Source organism: Marmota monax, unplaced genomic scaffold, assembly GCF_021218885.2.
Source record: "Marmota monax isolate L192 unplaced genomic scaffold, Marmota_monax_Labrador192_F-V1.1 WCK01_AAM20220418_F8-fsc00122, whole genome shotgun sequence".
Classification (NCBI taxonomy): Eukaryota; Metazoa; Chordata; class Mammalia; order Rodentia; family Sciuridae; genus Marmota; species Marmota monax.
In genome coordinates this window covers 4741363-4759283 of record NW_026695223.1, presented here as the reverse complement: position 1 = coordinate 4759283, position 17921 = coordinate 4741363, and the positions used below count along the sequence as shown (strand labels likewise).

At 34.1% G+C, this 17921-nt stretch overlaps 1 protein-coding gene across 6 annotated transcripts in view; it reads left to right on the top strand.

The window, feature by feature from the left end:
- Braf (B-Raf proto-oncogene, serine/threonine kinase) overlaps positions 1-17921 on the top strand; it is a 179850-nt gene that overhangs the window by 133563 nt on the left and 28366 nt on the right. For all 6 annotated transcript variants that reach the window (XR_009225866.1, XM_058575752.1, XM_058575751.1 and 3 more), the window contains 2 exons: positions 13197-13243; positions 14034-14152. Coding sequence is in view for 5 of the 6 variants with exons in the window: in XM_058575752.1 (XP_058431735.1) it covers positions 13197-13243; positions 14034-14152 (166 nt within the window). In the remaining variant the exon portion in view is untranslated. The remainder of the gene's footprint in view (positions 1-13196; positions 13244-14033; positions 14153-17921) is intronic.

Here is a 17921-nt window from a genome sequence, read left to right as displayed (position 1 = left end):
CATGTCACTCTCTATTGCCCCTACCCGTTGGTTTGTTTTGTTGTTTAACACCCAATCCTACATGACTTGCTTTTCTCATTGTCTGCCCCCTTCACTAGAATGCAAACTGTATGAGGGCGGGACTTTGTTTTGTTTGTTTCTTTATGCCTAATGCCTGGAATGGGGCCTGGCCTGGAATAGGTACACAATACGTATCTGTGACATGAAGAAATGCATGACTACACACAACTCTTTGTTATTGATAGGTTCGTCTTCCAGAAGAGAGAAAAGCCAAATTCTTCTCATATCAAAACTGAGAAATGTCAAAGAAAATAAATAATAGCCAAAGAAGTAATAAAAGTGAATAATAGAAGGGAAAAGGGTTTATAATATAAAGAGGCAGCAAAATACAGTATTATAAGTTGTTTTTAGTGAGACACAGTTCACACTTCTGTAATCCCAGCTACTTGGGAGGTTGAGACAATAGGATCTCAAGTTCAAGGCCAGCATGTGGAATTTAAAATTTCAAGAGCCTGTCTCAAAATAAATTTAAAAGAAAAATCTAGCAACAGTGAAAGGGCAATGAAGTACCAGTGAAAACAAGTGAAACAAGTGACTGTAGAAAAGAACACTATCATATTGGAATTGTGTAGTGTGGAAAATTGTCAGGGAAAAGGTGATATTTTCCCATCACTTTATGGTTTAAAATTGTGCAGTCTATCTACTGCAAAACACTTTGTTTACATTTTAAAATTGTTCTCATTCTGTAATGAGTGTGCCTCACACACACATTCATTCTCTCTCTCGATCTCTCTCCCCCCCATATATATGTATATATATGTGTGTATATATGTGTGTGTGTGTGTGTATACATATATATATATTAAAAAAATATGTGTACACGCGCGCGCGCACACACACTTTTCCATCAGGTTTATCCTAGATTTTAGTACCTGAAAAAGTACAAATTATAAACTGTAGAACCTCTAGCAGAGTTTACTTTTTATTACAAGCTTAAAATTAACCAAATAAAGTACAGTTTCTCCCCTCCCCCCTTTTTTTTTGTTCCTTTTTATAAGATGGTTATATGCTTCTGGATAAATGTACCAACACATCGTACATTCCTGAAGACTTTGACAGATTGAAAATTCTCCTATTACAGTGGCTTTGTGGGAACTGGATTTGTAGATCAATGTTAAAGCACTCACCTAGCACGTGTGAGGCCCTGGGTTTGATCCTCGGCACCACATAAAAACAAGTAAATAAAATAAAGGCATTGTGTCCAATTACACCTAAAAAATAAATATTAAAAAAAATGGCTTTGTGCCAGGCATGGTAGCACTAACAGTTAAGTCCACTTAACAGTGTACTTTTACAAAGCCCTCATTTCAGAATAGTCTGCCTACTGAATGTTTTCTATGTTCTATTTAAAATTATCTTTTTTGACTGTACACCACATTTCATTCTTAAGTCCCAAGGCATAAGCAAAACAGGAATACCCTAACACATTGCTGGATTGTGGCCACTTAAAAAATAAAATCTTCAATAATTAGAAAAGCAGAACCACTGTGACATTCCAATGGTGTTATCTTTATTGGTGGGCTACAGACTACAAGCAAACAATTAATGGGTGATATTTTTCCTGGGTGATTTTGTCTTTTTTTTACAAAAAGTACTTCAGAGACAGGAAAGAATATCCTAGGGTCACTTGAACAAAGCCATTCTTACAATTGTTAATTATAGATTAACTCTATATTTAGGAGTCAAAATTTATCCGGTCTGTTTTATCATCTTCTCACCTGCCAGTCATTGATTCAGGCTAAGGACCAAGTTATTTTGAGAATATTGTCATTAAAGAAATTTCAGGTATGGTCACTACATCAGGCCATTTCTTTGTAGGACTTATAATTTCAGAGGGTATAGTTTTTAATTTAGCTTTACTAGAAAATGTACTAAATGTTAAATCAGGGAAGCACATAGAGAAAGTCATGGCCTGGTGGTAATGCTCACAGAAGCATTATACTCTGAAAATAAGATGATTAAAAAGAATTTTGAGATAAACTGCAACTGGCTTTTTTAAACAATGAAGAGTATGCCTCCTTTATTCATAAATAAACCTCATGAAAGGAAGATAAAAGGTGAATTTTAATTGAAAAGATGATGAACTTGTAAGAGTAATTGAATTCTAATTAGTCAAAGAATACTTAGAGTAAAAATGATTTTTGGATAAGAGGATGCTGATAATAAGGAAAATGCAAGGTAAAACAAAAAGGCATTGTTTTCACCTGCTAGAATTAGCAGAATGCCTGAATTTTGACAAGATCAAATGTTCATAAAAATTAGGGAAATTGATCACTGGGACATTCTGAATGGGACAAACCACACTGAGGGCATATCTGTAAGAACAGAAAAATGCTTGTTATATCTCCAGAAACACTAGTTTTTGTTCTAAGAGATGTGTTCTGGAAGAGATGTAATAATTTCATATTGTTAAAATCGTTTGTGTTAGTAGAAGAACAGTAAATAAATATTGGCACATATATATAGTGGAATAACAGTTAAAAGAAATGAACAGTTAAAAGCGATACAATATAAAGTTAATTGAGAAAAGTAGCAGCTGCACAAAACCACTTAAATTTTTTAAACAGCATTTTTTTAATTTTTGGATTTTTTTTGAAAATGGTGCACACCTATGTATAAAAAAAATAAAATAAAAGTGTTGAAATAAGAATTAACACATACCAGTTCAGCAGTGGTTGCCTCCAGGAATGACAAAAAGGGATCAGGATGGGGGCAGCTATCACGGAGAAATAGCACTAATTGTTTCTTCCTTTTAATAACAAAAAAGATTTTATAGTTAAATTTTACTTTTATAACTTTTTTATAAGTATAGACTTTGAAAAATGATTAGCAATAAATCATTAAATGATATGGTGAAACTATGAATGATTCATATATTATACAATTTTTAATTTCAAGGCAAATTTTATTACAAGGAACTATAAAAACATTACAAAAATTTCAGAGAATATAAATACAAAGTATCAGTAAACTATCATCAAGAGATATCTTTAATACATTGATGTATGTTATGTATCCTTTCATTAATTGTGTATTATAATACTCTACACTGTGGTTTTGTTATTGGTTTTTAAGTATGGAATAATACTGGGTTTGCCTTCTTCAATCACTCTTATTTTGAACCTCTTTACTAGTTAGTAAATATTATGTTCTGATCACAGTGTTCTACATACTACTAACTCACTATTTCCTTCTTTTTTTTTTTAATACGAAGTATGTTCTCCAGTTTTAAACATACACACAGACATGGCCAGGCACAGTGGCACACGCCTGTAATCCCAGCGGCTCCAGAGGCTGAGGCAGGAGGATCTCGAGTTCAAAGCCAGCTTCAGCAAAAGTGAAGCGCTAAGCAACTCAGTGAGACCCTGTCTCTAAATAAAATGCAAAATAGGGCTGGGGATGTGGCTCAGTGGCCAAGTGCCCCTGAGTTCAATCCCCAGTACCAAAAAAAAAAAAAAAAAAAAGATACACTGACATTTATTTATGTATTTAACAATTATATACACTATATTCAGACTATGTACATACAGACTTTATATAATGTACTTTTTATAGACTCCCTCATTTACTCTTCAGCAACCCTGTGAAGTAGATGCAATTACTATCCCCATTTTACTGATGAAGAAACCAGAATATAGAAAGGTCACATAACTTGCCCCACATAGTTTGGCTCCAGAGAGCAGTCTCTTAACCTTTGTACCATGTTGTTTTTCCAACTTATTTAATTCTTCCAACAACCCCAGTGGGTCCGTAATGTCAAGCTGATTCATCACTCTTCCTGTCTCCTAGAGACTGTCATTACCTCCTCTGTCCTTAGACCTCCAAAACCGTTTTCCAGTAATAGTCCCCTGGTGACCTTGCTGACCATTTCTTTAAGAAAATTGGAAGCACCTGCTATAACACCCACCCACCCACCCATCCACCTACCTGCCTTCATGCCAAGTTGTTTTTCACTAAGAATCAAAGCCAACCACTCCACTGTGGTCCAGATCCCATCCCATTGTGGTCCAGATCCCATTCTCTTTTGCTACTCAGAAAGGTCTTTTTAGTCAATGCTCTTATCTCTTGTTCATCAACAGTTTTTCCTTTGCTCCTGAATAACCTCCCTAAAAATCTTTCTTACAATGCACATTTGGCAGAACGCTTACAGTTGTTAATCTAGGTAGAAGATATATGAGGTGTTTATTGTATGCTTTCAACTTTCCTATGTTTAAAATTTTCATAATAAATAAGTTGTGAGGGACTCTCTCTTAATACCGCTGTCCTCTTCAGCTATCTCATTCCTCTTCAATAAAGCCTCTTAAGAAAGAGTTGATATTCATTGTTTAGTTTCTCTCCTCTCTTTTTATCTTGGAACCCACTCCAGTCAGGCTTTGGCCCCCTCCACTCCACAAAACACTTATAATAATATAGTTACTGATGACCTCCATGTTACTAGATCTAATGGTTAAATTTTCAGTCCTCAGTTTATTTGATCTTTCAGAAACAGAATGTAGTTAATCACATCCTTCTACTTGAAACATGTTCTTAATTGATTCATTAATCCTGTTCTTAATGTCTTGGTATTCAAAATCTGGATAGTATCTGTACCACCTGGCAACTTTTTAGAAATGCTAAATCTTAGTTACCACCCCAAATCCACTGAATTGAAGTCTACATTTTAACAAGATCCCCAAATGATTTACATGGATATTGAAGTCTTGAAGAACAATACATTAAAGTATATTCTCCTTGTTGTCCCACTACCATCTGTTCATCAGTTGCTTTCTCAACCCCCTGGAGATCTCATCTAATTTAATGGTTTGAAGAACCATCTAAATAACATTTATCGAGCCTGCATACCTGTAATTCCAGTGACTCAGGAAGCTGAGATAGGAGGATCTCTAGTTCAAAGCCAGACTCGGCAACTTAGTGAAGTACCTGCAACTCAGTGAGACATTGTCTCTAAATATAAAAAAGGGCTGAGGATGTGGCTGAGTGGTTAAGTACCCCTGAGTTAAATAACCCAGAACCAAAAAATAAATTAATTAATTAATTAAAAATAAATAAAATAAATAAATAACATTTATCTGCCAGTCTCCAGTCAGTTCATTTTGTTTGTACTCAAGATTCATACTTAATATCTGCTGTCTAATGGGCCCCTCAAATTTAATACATATAAAACTAAGCTGCTTGTCTTTTTCTTTGAGTCCATTCTTCCTATATTCTATTTCTCTCAGCAACTTGCAGTTGTTCTTTGAGCTGTTTACATAGATCAAATATTACAATGATCCATGAATTGTTCTTTTTTTCACAGCACACAGTCATCAACTCTCATTGGGATCTTCTGCTTTTATCTCCAAGACAGAGAACAGTTGTTGCTTAGCAAATAGTGGGCTTTCATTAAATGTGGTTAAAAAAATAAGAAGAAAAACAACCCAGCAAGATAAACATTATCACCTCCATATTATAGATTAGGAATTCAAACCCCTAATCTTTAAATTATAAATGTACCCAAGGTTATATGGCTATTAAGGGACATAGTTGGATTTCAAACTCAAATCTATGTGCTCAAAACCCATGTTCTTTCTGCCATGCCTGTCTGGTCATGTCACTTAAGTACTCTGGGTTCTTAAATTCCCATCTTCATAATTTGGAATTATTGGCTTTTTGCATGCCTCACAAATAAAGAAGTGAGGGTTAGAAAATCAAATAACATGAAAATATTCTGAAAACTTTAAAATGCTATATGAATACAAAAAGGGTGGTGTTTTCTTACAGAAGTGCTTTAGTTTTTGCTTTTGTTTTAAAGTTATCAGTCCACTTCAAATTAATTTTTGTATGTGTTATGACATATCTGTCAAGGTTTATTTTTTTTCCTACATGAATATCCAGTTGTTGCAGCAATATTTGTTATAAAGAGTGTTCTTTCCTCCACTGAGATACCTTGCTTTTGTAAATAAACAAATGTCATGCCTCTCATTTTATATTTGGACTTGGGAATGTTTGAAATAAACTTAAATAAAAGAAAGAATAGCATGGTTTTTGCTATTCCAGACAAAAATAGGATGTGCTGAAAAATAGAGATAGGCAGGCAGTGACTCTCTACAGAAAAACAGAGCCTTTGTCCTCATAATTCCATTTAGAAGATGAATGGTATAGTATTTGAAGTCAAGAAATTACCTTGTAGTCATGATTTGAAGATTTCATATACAAACTATGCCTTGTTTTAATGACAGTGAGTAAAAAGTATGTGTACCACCATGAAAAAAAAGAATAAAATCAAGAAGGTTTAAAGTTTTCTGTGGGTAAAGATGAGGTTTGGCTCAAACAAGTAGCTTCTGATCTCCTAAGCAAAGCACTTACTTCAAACAGGGGCAGTGAAAAACCTCAGGTAGTCTAGTCACATACTACATAAATAAGGTTCCCCAACAGAAGAGACAATCCTATACCCGATATATTAGAAGCTTTGAAGATCAGCAGGCTACTCTCTCACTTTTCTGTAATTTCACAGCTTTATGTTTTTGTTTTTGTTTTGGGTGGGGGATGTTTTGGTCTGTTTTCTTTTTTGTTGGTGTTTTGTTTCTTGTGTATGTGGTACTGGGGTTCGAAACCAGAGGTGCTTTACCACTAAGCAACATCACCAGACCTTTTTATTTACTTTGAAACAGGGTATCTCTAAGTTGCCCCGGCTGGCCTCAAACTTGCTGTCCTTCTATGGCTGGGATTACAAGTGTGCACCACCACATCCAGCTATTTGATGTTTTGTTTTCTTTTGTTTGTGATACTGGGGATTGGACACAGGAGTGCTTTCCACTGAGCTATAGCGCCAGCTTTTTTTATTTTTTATTTTGAGCAGTGTCTCACTAAGTTGCTTAGTGTCTCAAAAGATTGCTGAGGTTAACCTCAAACTTGTGAACATCCTGCCTCAGCTTCCCAAGTCTCTGGGATTCTAGGCATGTGCCACTGCACTCCATTCGTTATAAATTTTATGATTATGTCATCGATTTCCAAATATCTGCTGAGATTTTTTTTTTAATGTGTACTCAGTAAGTATAAAAGAGCCAGACAGACCTTGACTACACCTGGGTTCACTCCCTATTACAAAAAATTTTAAAACCTCCAAACTTTTCATATGGCAATGCAGTAACTAGAAATTTATAGTCAAGACACTTGAAAAAAGAACAAAGTTGAAGGATTTGTATTGTGGGACATCAAAATTTAAAGTAAAACCACAGTATTTATGACAGTGTGGTGCTAGCTTAAGGACAGACAAAAATCAATGAAGCAAAATAGAAAGTTTGGAAATAAATCTATAGATCTATAGTGATTTTATTTTCCTTTTCTTTACGGTGCCAAGGCAATTCTTGGGGTTGATCTTCTCAAAAAATGTTGCTAGAACAACTAGATATCCATTTGAAAAACAAACCAGTAACCCTTACCAGACACATGACAAACATTTACTTGAATCAAAGACCTGAGACTACAATGTAAAAATCTAAATCTTCTATAAGAAACAGAGAAGAAAATTATTGTAGTCTTAAGCAAGGAGTTCTTTGGGGTAGGCAATTAAACCTAGAGGCACTTTACTACTGAGCTACATCCCTGGCCTATTTTTATCAGCAGGGTCTCACTAAGTTGTTTAGGCCCTCACTAAATTGCTGGGGCTGGCAATCCTCCTGCCTCAGCCTCCCAAGTCCCTAAGATTACAGGCATTCACCATGTAGCAAAGATTTCTTAAGTCACAAAAGGCAAGAACTTATTAATTTAAAACTTTTTAATTAAAAAACTAATAAATTGGAGCTGGGGTTATGGCTCAGCAGTAGAGCGCTTTCCTAGTATGTACAAGGCCCTGGGTTTGATCCTCAGCACCACGTAAAAATAAATAAAATAAAGGTATTGTGTCCAATTACAACTAAAAAATAAATCTCTTTTAAAAAACTAATAAATTGAATTTCATCAAATTTAAAATTGTCTTAAGACTCTATTCTTAAATTGAAAAAACAAGCCATGGACTTAGGGAATGTCTGTAAAACACATCATCTGATAAAAGACTGGAGCATATAAAGTATTCTTACAATAAAACATTATCACTCACTGAAAAAAAATGGATGTAAGAATCTGGATGTGCCATGTGTCTATAATCCCAGTTACTAGAAAGTTTGAGGCCATCCAACAGCTCAAGACTGTCTCAAAAAAAAAAAAAAAAAGATTTGAAATCTTTATTATAGAATGTATGTAAATGGAAAATAAGCACAAAGATTTTTTAATTTTTTTTTAGTTGATCAGAATACCTTTTTTTATTATTATTTTTGTTTTAATGTGGTGCTGAGGATCGAACCCAGTGCGTCACACATGCTAGGCAAGCACTCTACCACTGAGTTACAATCCCAGCCCCCCTAAAATTTTAACATAGTTAGACATTAGGAAAAAGCAAATTAAAACTACAGTGCTATAGAACTACACCATTCAGAACGCCTGTAATCAGAACACTAGGTGTTGGCAAGGATGAAGAGCAACTTGGAGCTTTCATATATTATAAGGATTTCAAATGAGACAACCATTTGGGAAAACAAATTGATAGTTTCTTTTAAACTTGACAAATGGGCAATTCTGATCTTACCTAACTAACCAAAAAGAAATAAAAAACATCAACAACAAAAATTTATACATGTATGTTTACAGTATTTTATTCATAATTACTAAAAAACAAAATGTCCAAATGGTACCTATCCAGCAGTTAAATGGATAAGCTGTGGTATATTCATACCCCGTAATACTTCAGGCAACCATCAGGTTGATCTCAAAATCATTATGCTAAGCAAAAGAAACCATATAATTCTTTTTATACAAAATTCATAAAGATGAAAATAACCCATAGTGACAAAAAGAATTAACAATGGACATCTGGGGGTATTATTAATTGCAAAAATAGATGAAGAAACTTTTTTGGGGTGGTAGATATTCTTTATATTGATTATGACAGGTCATTACACGATGGTATAAATTTGTTGGAACTCGTTTAATTAGACATTTAAAATTGAATCACTGTCTTTTATAATTATACCTCAATAAGTTTTATTTTTTTAAGTGAAAGAAGGTAAAAACAAAGTGAGATAGAATTTAAGTTCTACTATAAACCACAACTGAAAAATCTGGAAACTACCTATTGGAGATTTTAATTATTTTTAAAATGATAAATGATTGCTGACTATGGAGAAGTAGCAGAATGTCATTCCCTTCCATCTTGCTCGCTTTCTACATCATGATTTTCAGGGGAACCAAAAAACATCAAAGTAGAAGAAAGACTATATGACACTGTTACCGCTGTCACATCTACCAGTTGAGACAGCTTCTAAATTTTCCAAGGGCAGCTAGGGTGTCAGAGGGAGTCAGCTTGCTGTCCTGAAGTTTGATGAACCTCTGTGGGATTGTGTAGAATTTGGTGAAAAAAAGGCCAAAATATAAGTGTCTGCTTAGTCCAGGTCTGAAGTTTTAAAAATAGTAGAAAATACCAGCCAATTAACATGAGCCTAGAAGCTTTCACAAATAGATGAGACTGATAAATCAGCCAGATGGTGTACTGCAGTATTTGAATTTCATCAAAGTATTTGAATAATATTGCTCCTGGTTTTTTTCTGGGGAGGGGAGTTATTTGGTTTTGGTTTTGGTTGTTGGTTTGGTTTGGTTTGACTTTGTTTGGTTTTGTTGATTTTCCTTTGGTACTAAGTTTTTGTTGAACCCAGAAATGCTCCACCACTGAGCTAGCTACATCCCCTTCCCTTTTCATTTTTTATTTTGAAACAAAGTCTCACCAAGTTGCCAAGGCTGGCCTCAGACTTGTGATCCTCCTGCCTTAGCTCCCTCCATTCACTGGAATACAAGCATGATCCACCACACCCAACTTTCATATTCTTCTTAAAGATAAAACCAAGAGATGTAACACAAATGGCAGGACTTAACTACATTCATAACTGGATAAACAATCATACCTGAAAGTAGCAAGCTGGAAGATTTCTGTCTTTATTCCTCTCTTGTGAATGTGATGAGTATATTTAGCAGTACCTAGATGAGGACATCATTAGAATGCCAATCTTTTAAAACCTATTTTAGCGAAAACTAAAATTTTAATGTGGGGTTTTAGGCCATATCTACAAAACATAAAATTTCATCCAGGTGTAAAGAACAGAAGTATGCAAATATAGGAGGAGGAAGCATTTTTTAATTATTAATATTTTTTAGTTATACATGGACACAATATCTCTGTTTTTGTTTATTTTTATGTGGTGCTGAGGATCAAACCCAGCGCCTCACATGTGTGAGGTAAATGCTCTGCCACTGAGTCACAACCCCAGCCCAAGGAGGAAGCATTTTATAGGAGCAGTTTAAAAAGATAATTCTAGTGTTGTAATTAAACCTAAGAGTCCATTGAGTGACAATGGCTCACTTAAATTTTTTATGCTCACCCCAAGGGACAGATGAAGATGGGAATCTCACTCTAGTTTGTGTTAGATCAAATCTGAAATGCTTACTTAGTTTGAGGCATCATCTTGTGCTCTGAAAAGAATGTTGAAAAACTTAATTTTATGTAAGAACTTAAAAGGAATATACAGAAAACAAATTTTACTAGATAATTTTGCAGATCTAAGAATAATGATTCTATTGGTAGACATTTTTTCTTCCAGATAAGAGATTTCCTAAGAGAATTCTGTCAAGAGAATGTGATATTTAGTTGATACCATGTTTGTCTTTCCTAGTATTTTTGAAAACCCATAACATTCGTAAACCTGTAACGTTCTCCTTAATGTCTTAAAAAGTTCAGAGGGCTAGTGGAATTATCCTAAATAATGCATAGACTTCTGTAGCCAAAGTCAGTTTATTCTTGTTCCCTTTCCTACCTGTCCCCCAACTGACTATGTGGTTGTTTATTTATTTGTTTTTGGCATCTTCCCTTATAATGGGTCATTGCCTAGGAAATGGTTTTAGTGTCAACCTATATAGAATTATTTATGATACAATTAATGTGAAACTTTTTATTTTATAGGGTTGGGGTATGATGTGCATCCTGTTTTTTCTAGTTGGGGAAATAGCTTCTTTTCCTTCCAGCCTTCCATTATACAGACATGGACTTTATTGTCACTTTAGTTGCAGAAATATTATAGAAAGAGAATTATTACATGAGATAAAAATTAGGAAAGCAGGGGGTATAAGGTGATGCTATTTCAAATTGCAGCCATTTGCAACTTTGGTCTTTAATACTTTATGCTGTCCAGCTTCTACTGGTAATAACCACTAGTTCAACAATCACATTTATATTTTGTTAATTATCTGTTAAATTCCTGGACAGAAATTTTTTCTCCTCAGCTCTTCAGTTACATTTCTCTTTTATTCTGGTTCTATTGTTTTGCATTGAAAGGAACACCTTTATCAGGCTGGGGATGTAGCAGAGTGGTAGAGTACCTGTCTAGCATGCACAAGGTTCTGGGTTCAATTCCTTCTACTGCCCCCCAAAATAAAAAGCATCTTTATCTGCACTCCTTTTAACTTCATCATGCCTCCATTTTCGTATGTATCTCCCATTGGTTTTGTTTGTTTCATCTCCCAGGAGAAGGAACCACTTTCAAAGACGAACACCTTTGCAGCACACTAGACCCTAGGGCTCTTTGACCTAGCTCCACCAACAACATCATCATCATTTACCCCCTTTCTTTCTCATGGAGTCAGGTTCGCCCCATCTTGAAAAAGCTTTTGATTAGAACACATTTATTTCCATCTGTTTTTAGCTTTCCATGTTACTGTAGAACTTGACATCAGATTTTCTTTCAATGGAAAAGTGACAGTATGGTGTAGCAGAACAACACTCACCCTACAAAACAAGATAAGTTTTATATTGTGGTGTATGCTGTAAATGATAGAAATAGTGTGAGATTAGAAGTAATTGGAGGAGAAAGAATTACTTTGAATAAATAGTAATTTAAAATGAAAATTTAGTTCAAAAACTTAGTTTTAAAATCCTGATGACTGGGAGAATGAGGAAGTTTTAAATAAAGACCAGAAAACATGAAGAATCTCAATTATTTGGAAGTCTTCTATTTTTAGGTGTCCATTACATGATTTTGATCATATTATTTGGATTTTAGTTTTTTATTTTAAAGCAGAACTTATTTCTTAATGGTCATTGTTAGATTTCAGAAGTCTCATCTGTTTTTTCCAGAATTAAATTTGAGTGGAGTTTATGTATATATCCTATTTATAGTTGATTCAACAGATATATTGAATATTTAACATACATGCCAGGTCTTATATTAGGCAGTGTAGATAAATGGAAATAAATTAATCAAAGCGCTTTCCCTCAATGAACACAACTAAAGCAATTTGTGGCAGTACCATAGATGATTTAAACTTTAAGTTAGTTTTAAAATAGATCCACTGTGGTCATTATAGAGGAAGTCTGCTCCTCACTAGTTTCAGTAAGGTCCATTCACTGGAATACAGGCATGAACCACCACACCCAACTTTCATATAGTTTCAGTAAGGTCCTTTAAGAATATATCATACCACCTTTAAAAATAGTTGTAATTTACCAAACTTTTACATTATGGTGGAGTTTACATTCTAAATAGAAAGCAAACATAGGCACATTAAAAAAAATAAATAAATCCAGCTATTAAAATAATTACTAAATAAATTGAACAATGAAAGATCACTTTCAGTTGGGTTAATCATAGGAAAGCTTCACTTTGGAGTTAGAATTTGTGTTCCATCTTAAAGGACAAGTTTAAATATGTGATAAATAAAATGAAAGCTGATTTGGAGAGATGGGTACAGGTGGGAAGCATTGAATGTCAAAGTGTATTTATAGGAAATTAATAAATAGGCTTCACAGGGTTGAAAGGTTTGTATTTGTAACTAGTAAAAGATAAAGTGAAGTCTTTAAATATAAACAAGATTTGGGCTGTAAATAATAGTGATATGTTTCTAAAATCCTAAATTCATTTATAGTCAACTAATTTATGTATAAAGAAGTTATCACAATGTACAGATTTTAATTGTATCGTGATTCTAAATAAATATTTATACCCCTAAGTATGTTCTGTAGATTCTGAGGCCAGAGTCCTTTAGCCTTACTCAGGTTTAAATGATGTTTTGTTTTTCAGTTACTTACACGCCAAGTCAATCATCCACAGAGACCTCAAGAGTAATAGTATCCTTCCTGAAATTTGTCTGCGAAGTTTGAAAACATCCTGACTTTTTCTTCTGCATTTTGTCTTCATATTATGTAAAAACAGTTTTCATGCTAAATTCAGTATACTGTAAAGAATATTAATAAATCAGCTTGCATGAGAGTATAGTAGAGAAGGATATAATAGCCTGCTTTTGGTTTCTGAATGATTGAGCACTATAAGAAAATCTATCTAAAGTCTTCATAATAGTAGGACTTTTTTTATTGCTTGCTTACATTCTATCCACACTATAAAACAGATAAGTTTATAGCTATGTACTAGTTTCTTTCACCCCTCTGCCCTTGTTCAGGAGTAGTTGAGATCTAATGGAAGGCTCTAAATTACATAGCAGTGAGATGAGAAAAAAAATTCTTTTTCCGTAAGCCCAGTCTCAGACCCTGCCTGCTGGCATCTTTATTCCAGTAAAGAGCCTTTATAGATTCCCCAGAAGTGCTAAAGTATATCTGGGCCTACATGATCAAAATCAAATGGGAAAGTTTCTAGAGCTCCCGAAGGCTTAAGAAAGCATCACCTCATCCTTGTACATTTTAAGCCCCCCAAATTTTAAAAATAGGTTACTTAGGTTAAATACAACTAATTATTGTTTAAAACCTTTTCAATCAACTTTAGGAAATATGAAGTACTGTACTTTATTAAAGACTATCATATTACAGAATTATAGAAACTAGATCTCTTACCTAAAATTTTCATAATGTTTGCTCTAATAGGAGAATTGAGATCTATTGTTTTCCTTTACTTACTACACCTCAGATATATTTCTTCATGAAGACCTCACGGTAAAAATAGGTGATTTTGGTCTAGCCACAGTGAAATCTCGATGGAGTGGGTCCCATCAGTTTGAACAGTTGTCTGGATCCATTTTGTGGATGGTAAGAATTGAGGCTATTTCTCCATGGATTACATTTTTGGAACCTGAGATGCTGCTGAGTAACTAGAAAGTCATTGCAGGTTTCAACTATCGTATTTTCATAGTTCCCAGTATTTGGAAAAAAATCAATGTTTTATGTAAATAATTTTAACTTTTTTATCTTTAAAAATAATGTATAAAGTCAGTTTCACTATATTTTAAACAAAAATATATTTTATAAACAATGTTTAAAGTTTATTCAGAATTGTCCGTTTAAAAATATTTTGTGTTCAAAATGTCCTATGTGCACTGTTTAAAAAAAAATAGGTTGCAATTTAAGGCAGGTGTGGAGTACAGCCATTATTGTGGTTTTGCTAAGAAAACTCTTCCTTTTAACAAAGAGGCTATTTTACAATCTTACTTGAGCCTAAACTGGAAAGTTACTTCCTTCAGACTGGAAAGAACAGTATGATTATGGGGCAACTGGGAGAGGAAAGGCAAGAGAAAAAAATTGGGGAATTTTTAAGTATTAGCCTTATGCTTCCTTGCATAACTTATTTTCTCTTTCTTTATTCTTATTTTTGCTTTGTTGAAAAGAAGAAAGAGAAGTTCTAAAAGAAGGGAACAAAATTTCTGTGCAGTTACTGCAGCAGACAGTTAATCTCAGCAACTCAGGAGACTGAGACAGGAGGATTGAAAGTTCAAGGCCAGCCTCAGCAATTTAGCAAGGCTCTAAGCAACTTAGGGAAACTGTCTCAAGATTGAAAAATTATAAAGGGCTGTGAATGTAGCCCAGAGTGGGTTCAATCCCCAGTACCTCCCAAAATGTATAGGAATCATGCTATATAAATCAGCAGTTCTCAAAAGGATCCCTAAGACCTTTCATTGGGAGGAACCACAATAATCCCTTTGTGAGACCAGATTTTCTTCTTATCCTCCGATCAAAACAACACATAGCAACATATTGAAATGAGAAGCAAGGGCAAGGAGTGTCGTTTGATTGTAGAGTGCCGCCCAGTATATGCTGGTTTGGATCCCCAGAGCTGCAAGAACAAAAGGAGAGAATGATTGAATAAAGAAGCAAATAGAATCCACCTGGTTGCTATTAAGCCAGATGTCAAAGAGAATCACAGTACTATTCTCACTAACCTTTATTTTTAAAAATATTTTTTATTAAAAATGTGTGTTCTGTGTTGACATTAGTGGTTATTATTTTTAATATTTAAATGAATTAGTCAATATTTTAAGTTTCTTTGTTAAGTTTTAATATGATAAATAAGCCACAGATACAATCCACATAAACAAAAACTCTTTAGGGTCTTTAATAATTTTTAAGAATGAAAACAAGTCCTAGGACCAGCAAGTTTGAAAACTGCAGCTCTAAGCTAAATACAGGTATCCCAGAAGTCTTAGTGTAATTTTAAGCTTTAAATAATTTAATATGCATTAAAACTTCTGGGACACTCTGCCAGAAACAGAAAAGTTGTGAGGGCTTCTGAAGCTGTATTTGCCAAAATTCCTCAAACTATATGTAGCAGTGCCCAAGAAGGGAATTCCAGGGTAAGATTCCAAGTTTATCAAGATATAGGCATAGGGTTAAATTGAGCTATGATTTCTTATGACAGTACATGGAATTAGGGCAAGTGGCAAGGTGGAAGAGAAGACATTGGACTTTAATATTAGAGTCAGGAGATCTGTATTCTAGTAGTACTCTGGCCATTAACTTGCAGGTTTTTTTAACCTCCTCTTATTCTCTCCATCTACAGTGTTGAGTTGGACTAGTGAATTTCTGAGGCCCTTTCTAAAATTTAGTAATTGTAGTTAGCTAAGTTTTTAAAAAATTCTTTAATATATGTTTAATGGTTTTAAATAATAATTAGAAATATGAGGCTAATTAATAATTATATTTGGATTATGATTATAATTGGATTTCAGGACCCTTTAAAGTATATGCCTATAACAAAAATGGCAGTATATCCTAAGATGATAGGCAGAAACGGATTTTTAAGTGCTGAAATTGCAGAACCTAAAAAACAAACCATGCACATTTTTTAAAGGTATGTTTATTTTAACTAGTGTGGGAGAATTGAGCCCAATCAAGTCTCCAGGTTTGTTCTTACTCTGAAAAATTTTAAGATTTTTCAGTTAGTGTATTATTACACAGAAAGTTTATATTTCCTTCCAATTACTTTTGTTGATACCTGGATAGATAAATTCATCCTTTATGCTAAATTTTAAGGTAAGAGAATAGCCAATAATGTACTTCTTTGTTAAATAAATCTTTCTGGGTTGATACTGCCTTCAGAAGCAAATACAGAATAACACCAGAGTTTGATCAGAACTAACATTATGTGGTCCTCTGAATTAATTATATTTGTCTTAACTTTCTTTTATGTATATCTTGAAAGAGAAACCTTTGTGAAAAATTTTACAAGTTAAACTACTAAATTGAAGATCAGTTATGCATTTCTTGTAAATAGCTCACATACAGCTTTTCATCAAGCCATCCACCAACAACAGTGAAATAAAACTAATTTTTGAAAAGACGTCTTCTGGGCTGAGGATATAGCTCAGTTGGTAGAGTGCTTGCCTCGAATGCACAAGGCCCTGGATTCAGTCCCCAGCAACACACACACACACACACACACACACACACACACGTATGAAAAGATAGTTCTTCAACTAGTTTTTACTCTGTCCCTCACAAAAATTAGTTTAGGCTTTGAATATTATGTCTTTTATCATAACCGGCTTCTTGGTATTCTGGTTTGTTCATTTCATCAAAGTTGTAAGTGGTTTATTTTGTACTATATTACTTAAAAGCAACTATCATCAGAATGTATAACAAAAGCAAGTAGTAGCAAACTTCTCTTCCAACCCCATCTTTTGACTCCCTTTAGGTTCTTCCACAGATCTTTCATCAGTGTTCTCAATTTGGGTTAGACGTTAGAATCACCTGAAGAGCTTTAATGATCAATAACATTTGGGACCCACCCTAGGTTCAGATGTTAAATTACTGAGATTGAGTGTAGTCTGGCCATTGTGAGGTTTAAAAGCTCCACAAATGGTCTGACTTGCAGCTGTAGTTAAGAGCCACTGCCTCTCCTTGTGAGATACCTGCCTTCCCACACCAGGAACCTTTTCTAGCCATTTTTGCAGTTAGTACAGCTTTTACTATCAAATTGATGTTTTCATTAATATTCTTGCAACTTCTTAATTCTTTCCAAATGAAACAAAACAGGAGATACTTTGCGAAGGAAGAAATCTTTTAAGCTAATTGTTAACCAGTCAATCATTGTATTTCATGTAAATTAGAAATATAGTTGTGCAATACAATGACTGAAATATGTAAAAATGTGGCAGATAGTGATTTGGTCTATTACTTTGCCAAGGACCAGCAGCCAAAAGATTTTTTATACCATTTTTTCCCTAAATCTACCTGCTGTCTGTAGCTTTTGTAAATAAAGTTTCCATGACATGTTTATACCACGTGTTTATTCCATGGCTTAACAGGGAATTCGAGTTTATCAGCCTTAAATTCTACCATTATTTTCTAAGGTGCCCTGAGATGAGGAAAACCTTTTGTACCAATGGAAAAACTTAAGTTCTGAGACAATTACTGTAGTTGTTGTGCCTACTCTCGAGCATCTTATAGCTACAGGTCTAGTTTGTTGTTGTTGTTGTTATTGTTTTTTTGCTCAATCAGGAATGAGAAGTGGAAACTGATTCTGATAGGGTAAGTCTTAGGAAGAAGTCAAATGGCAGTGATGGTATTTTGTTCAGAAAGAAAA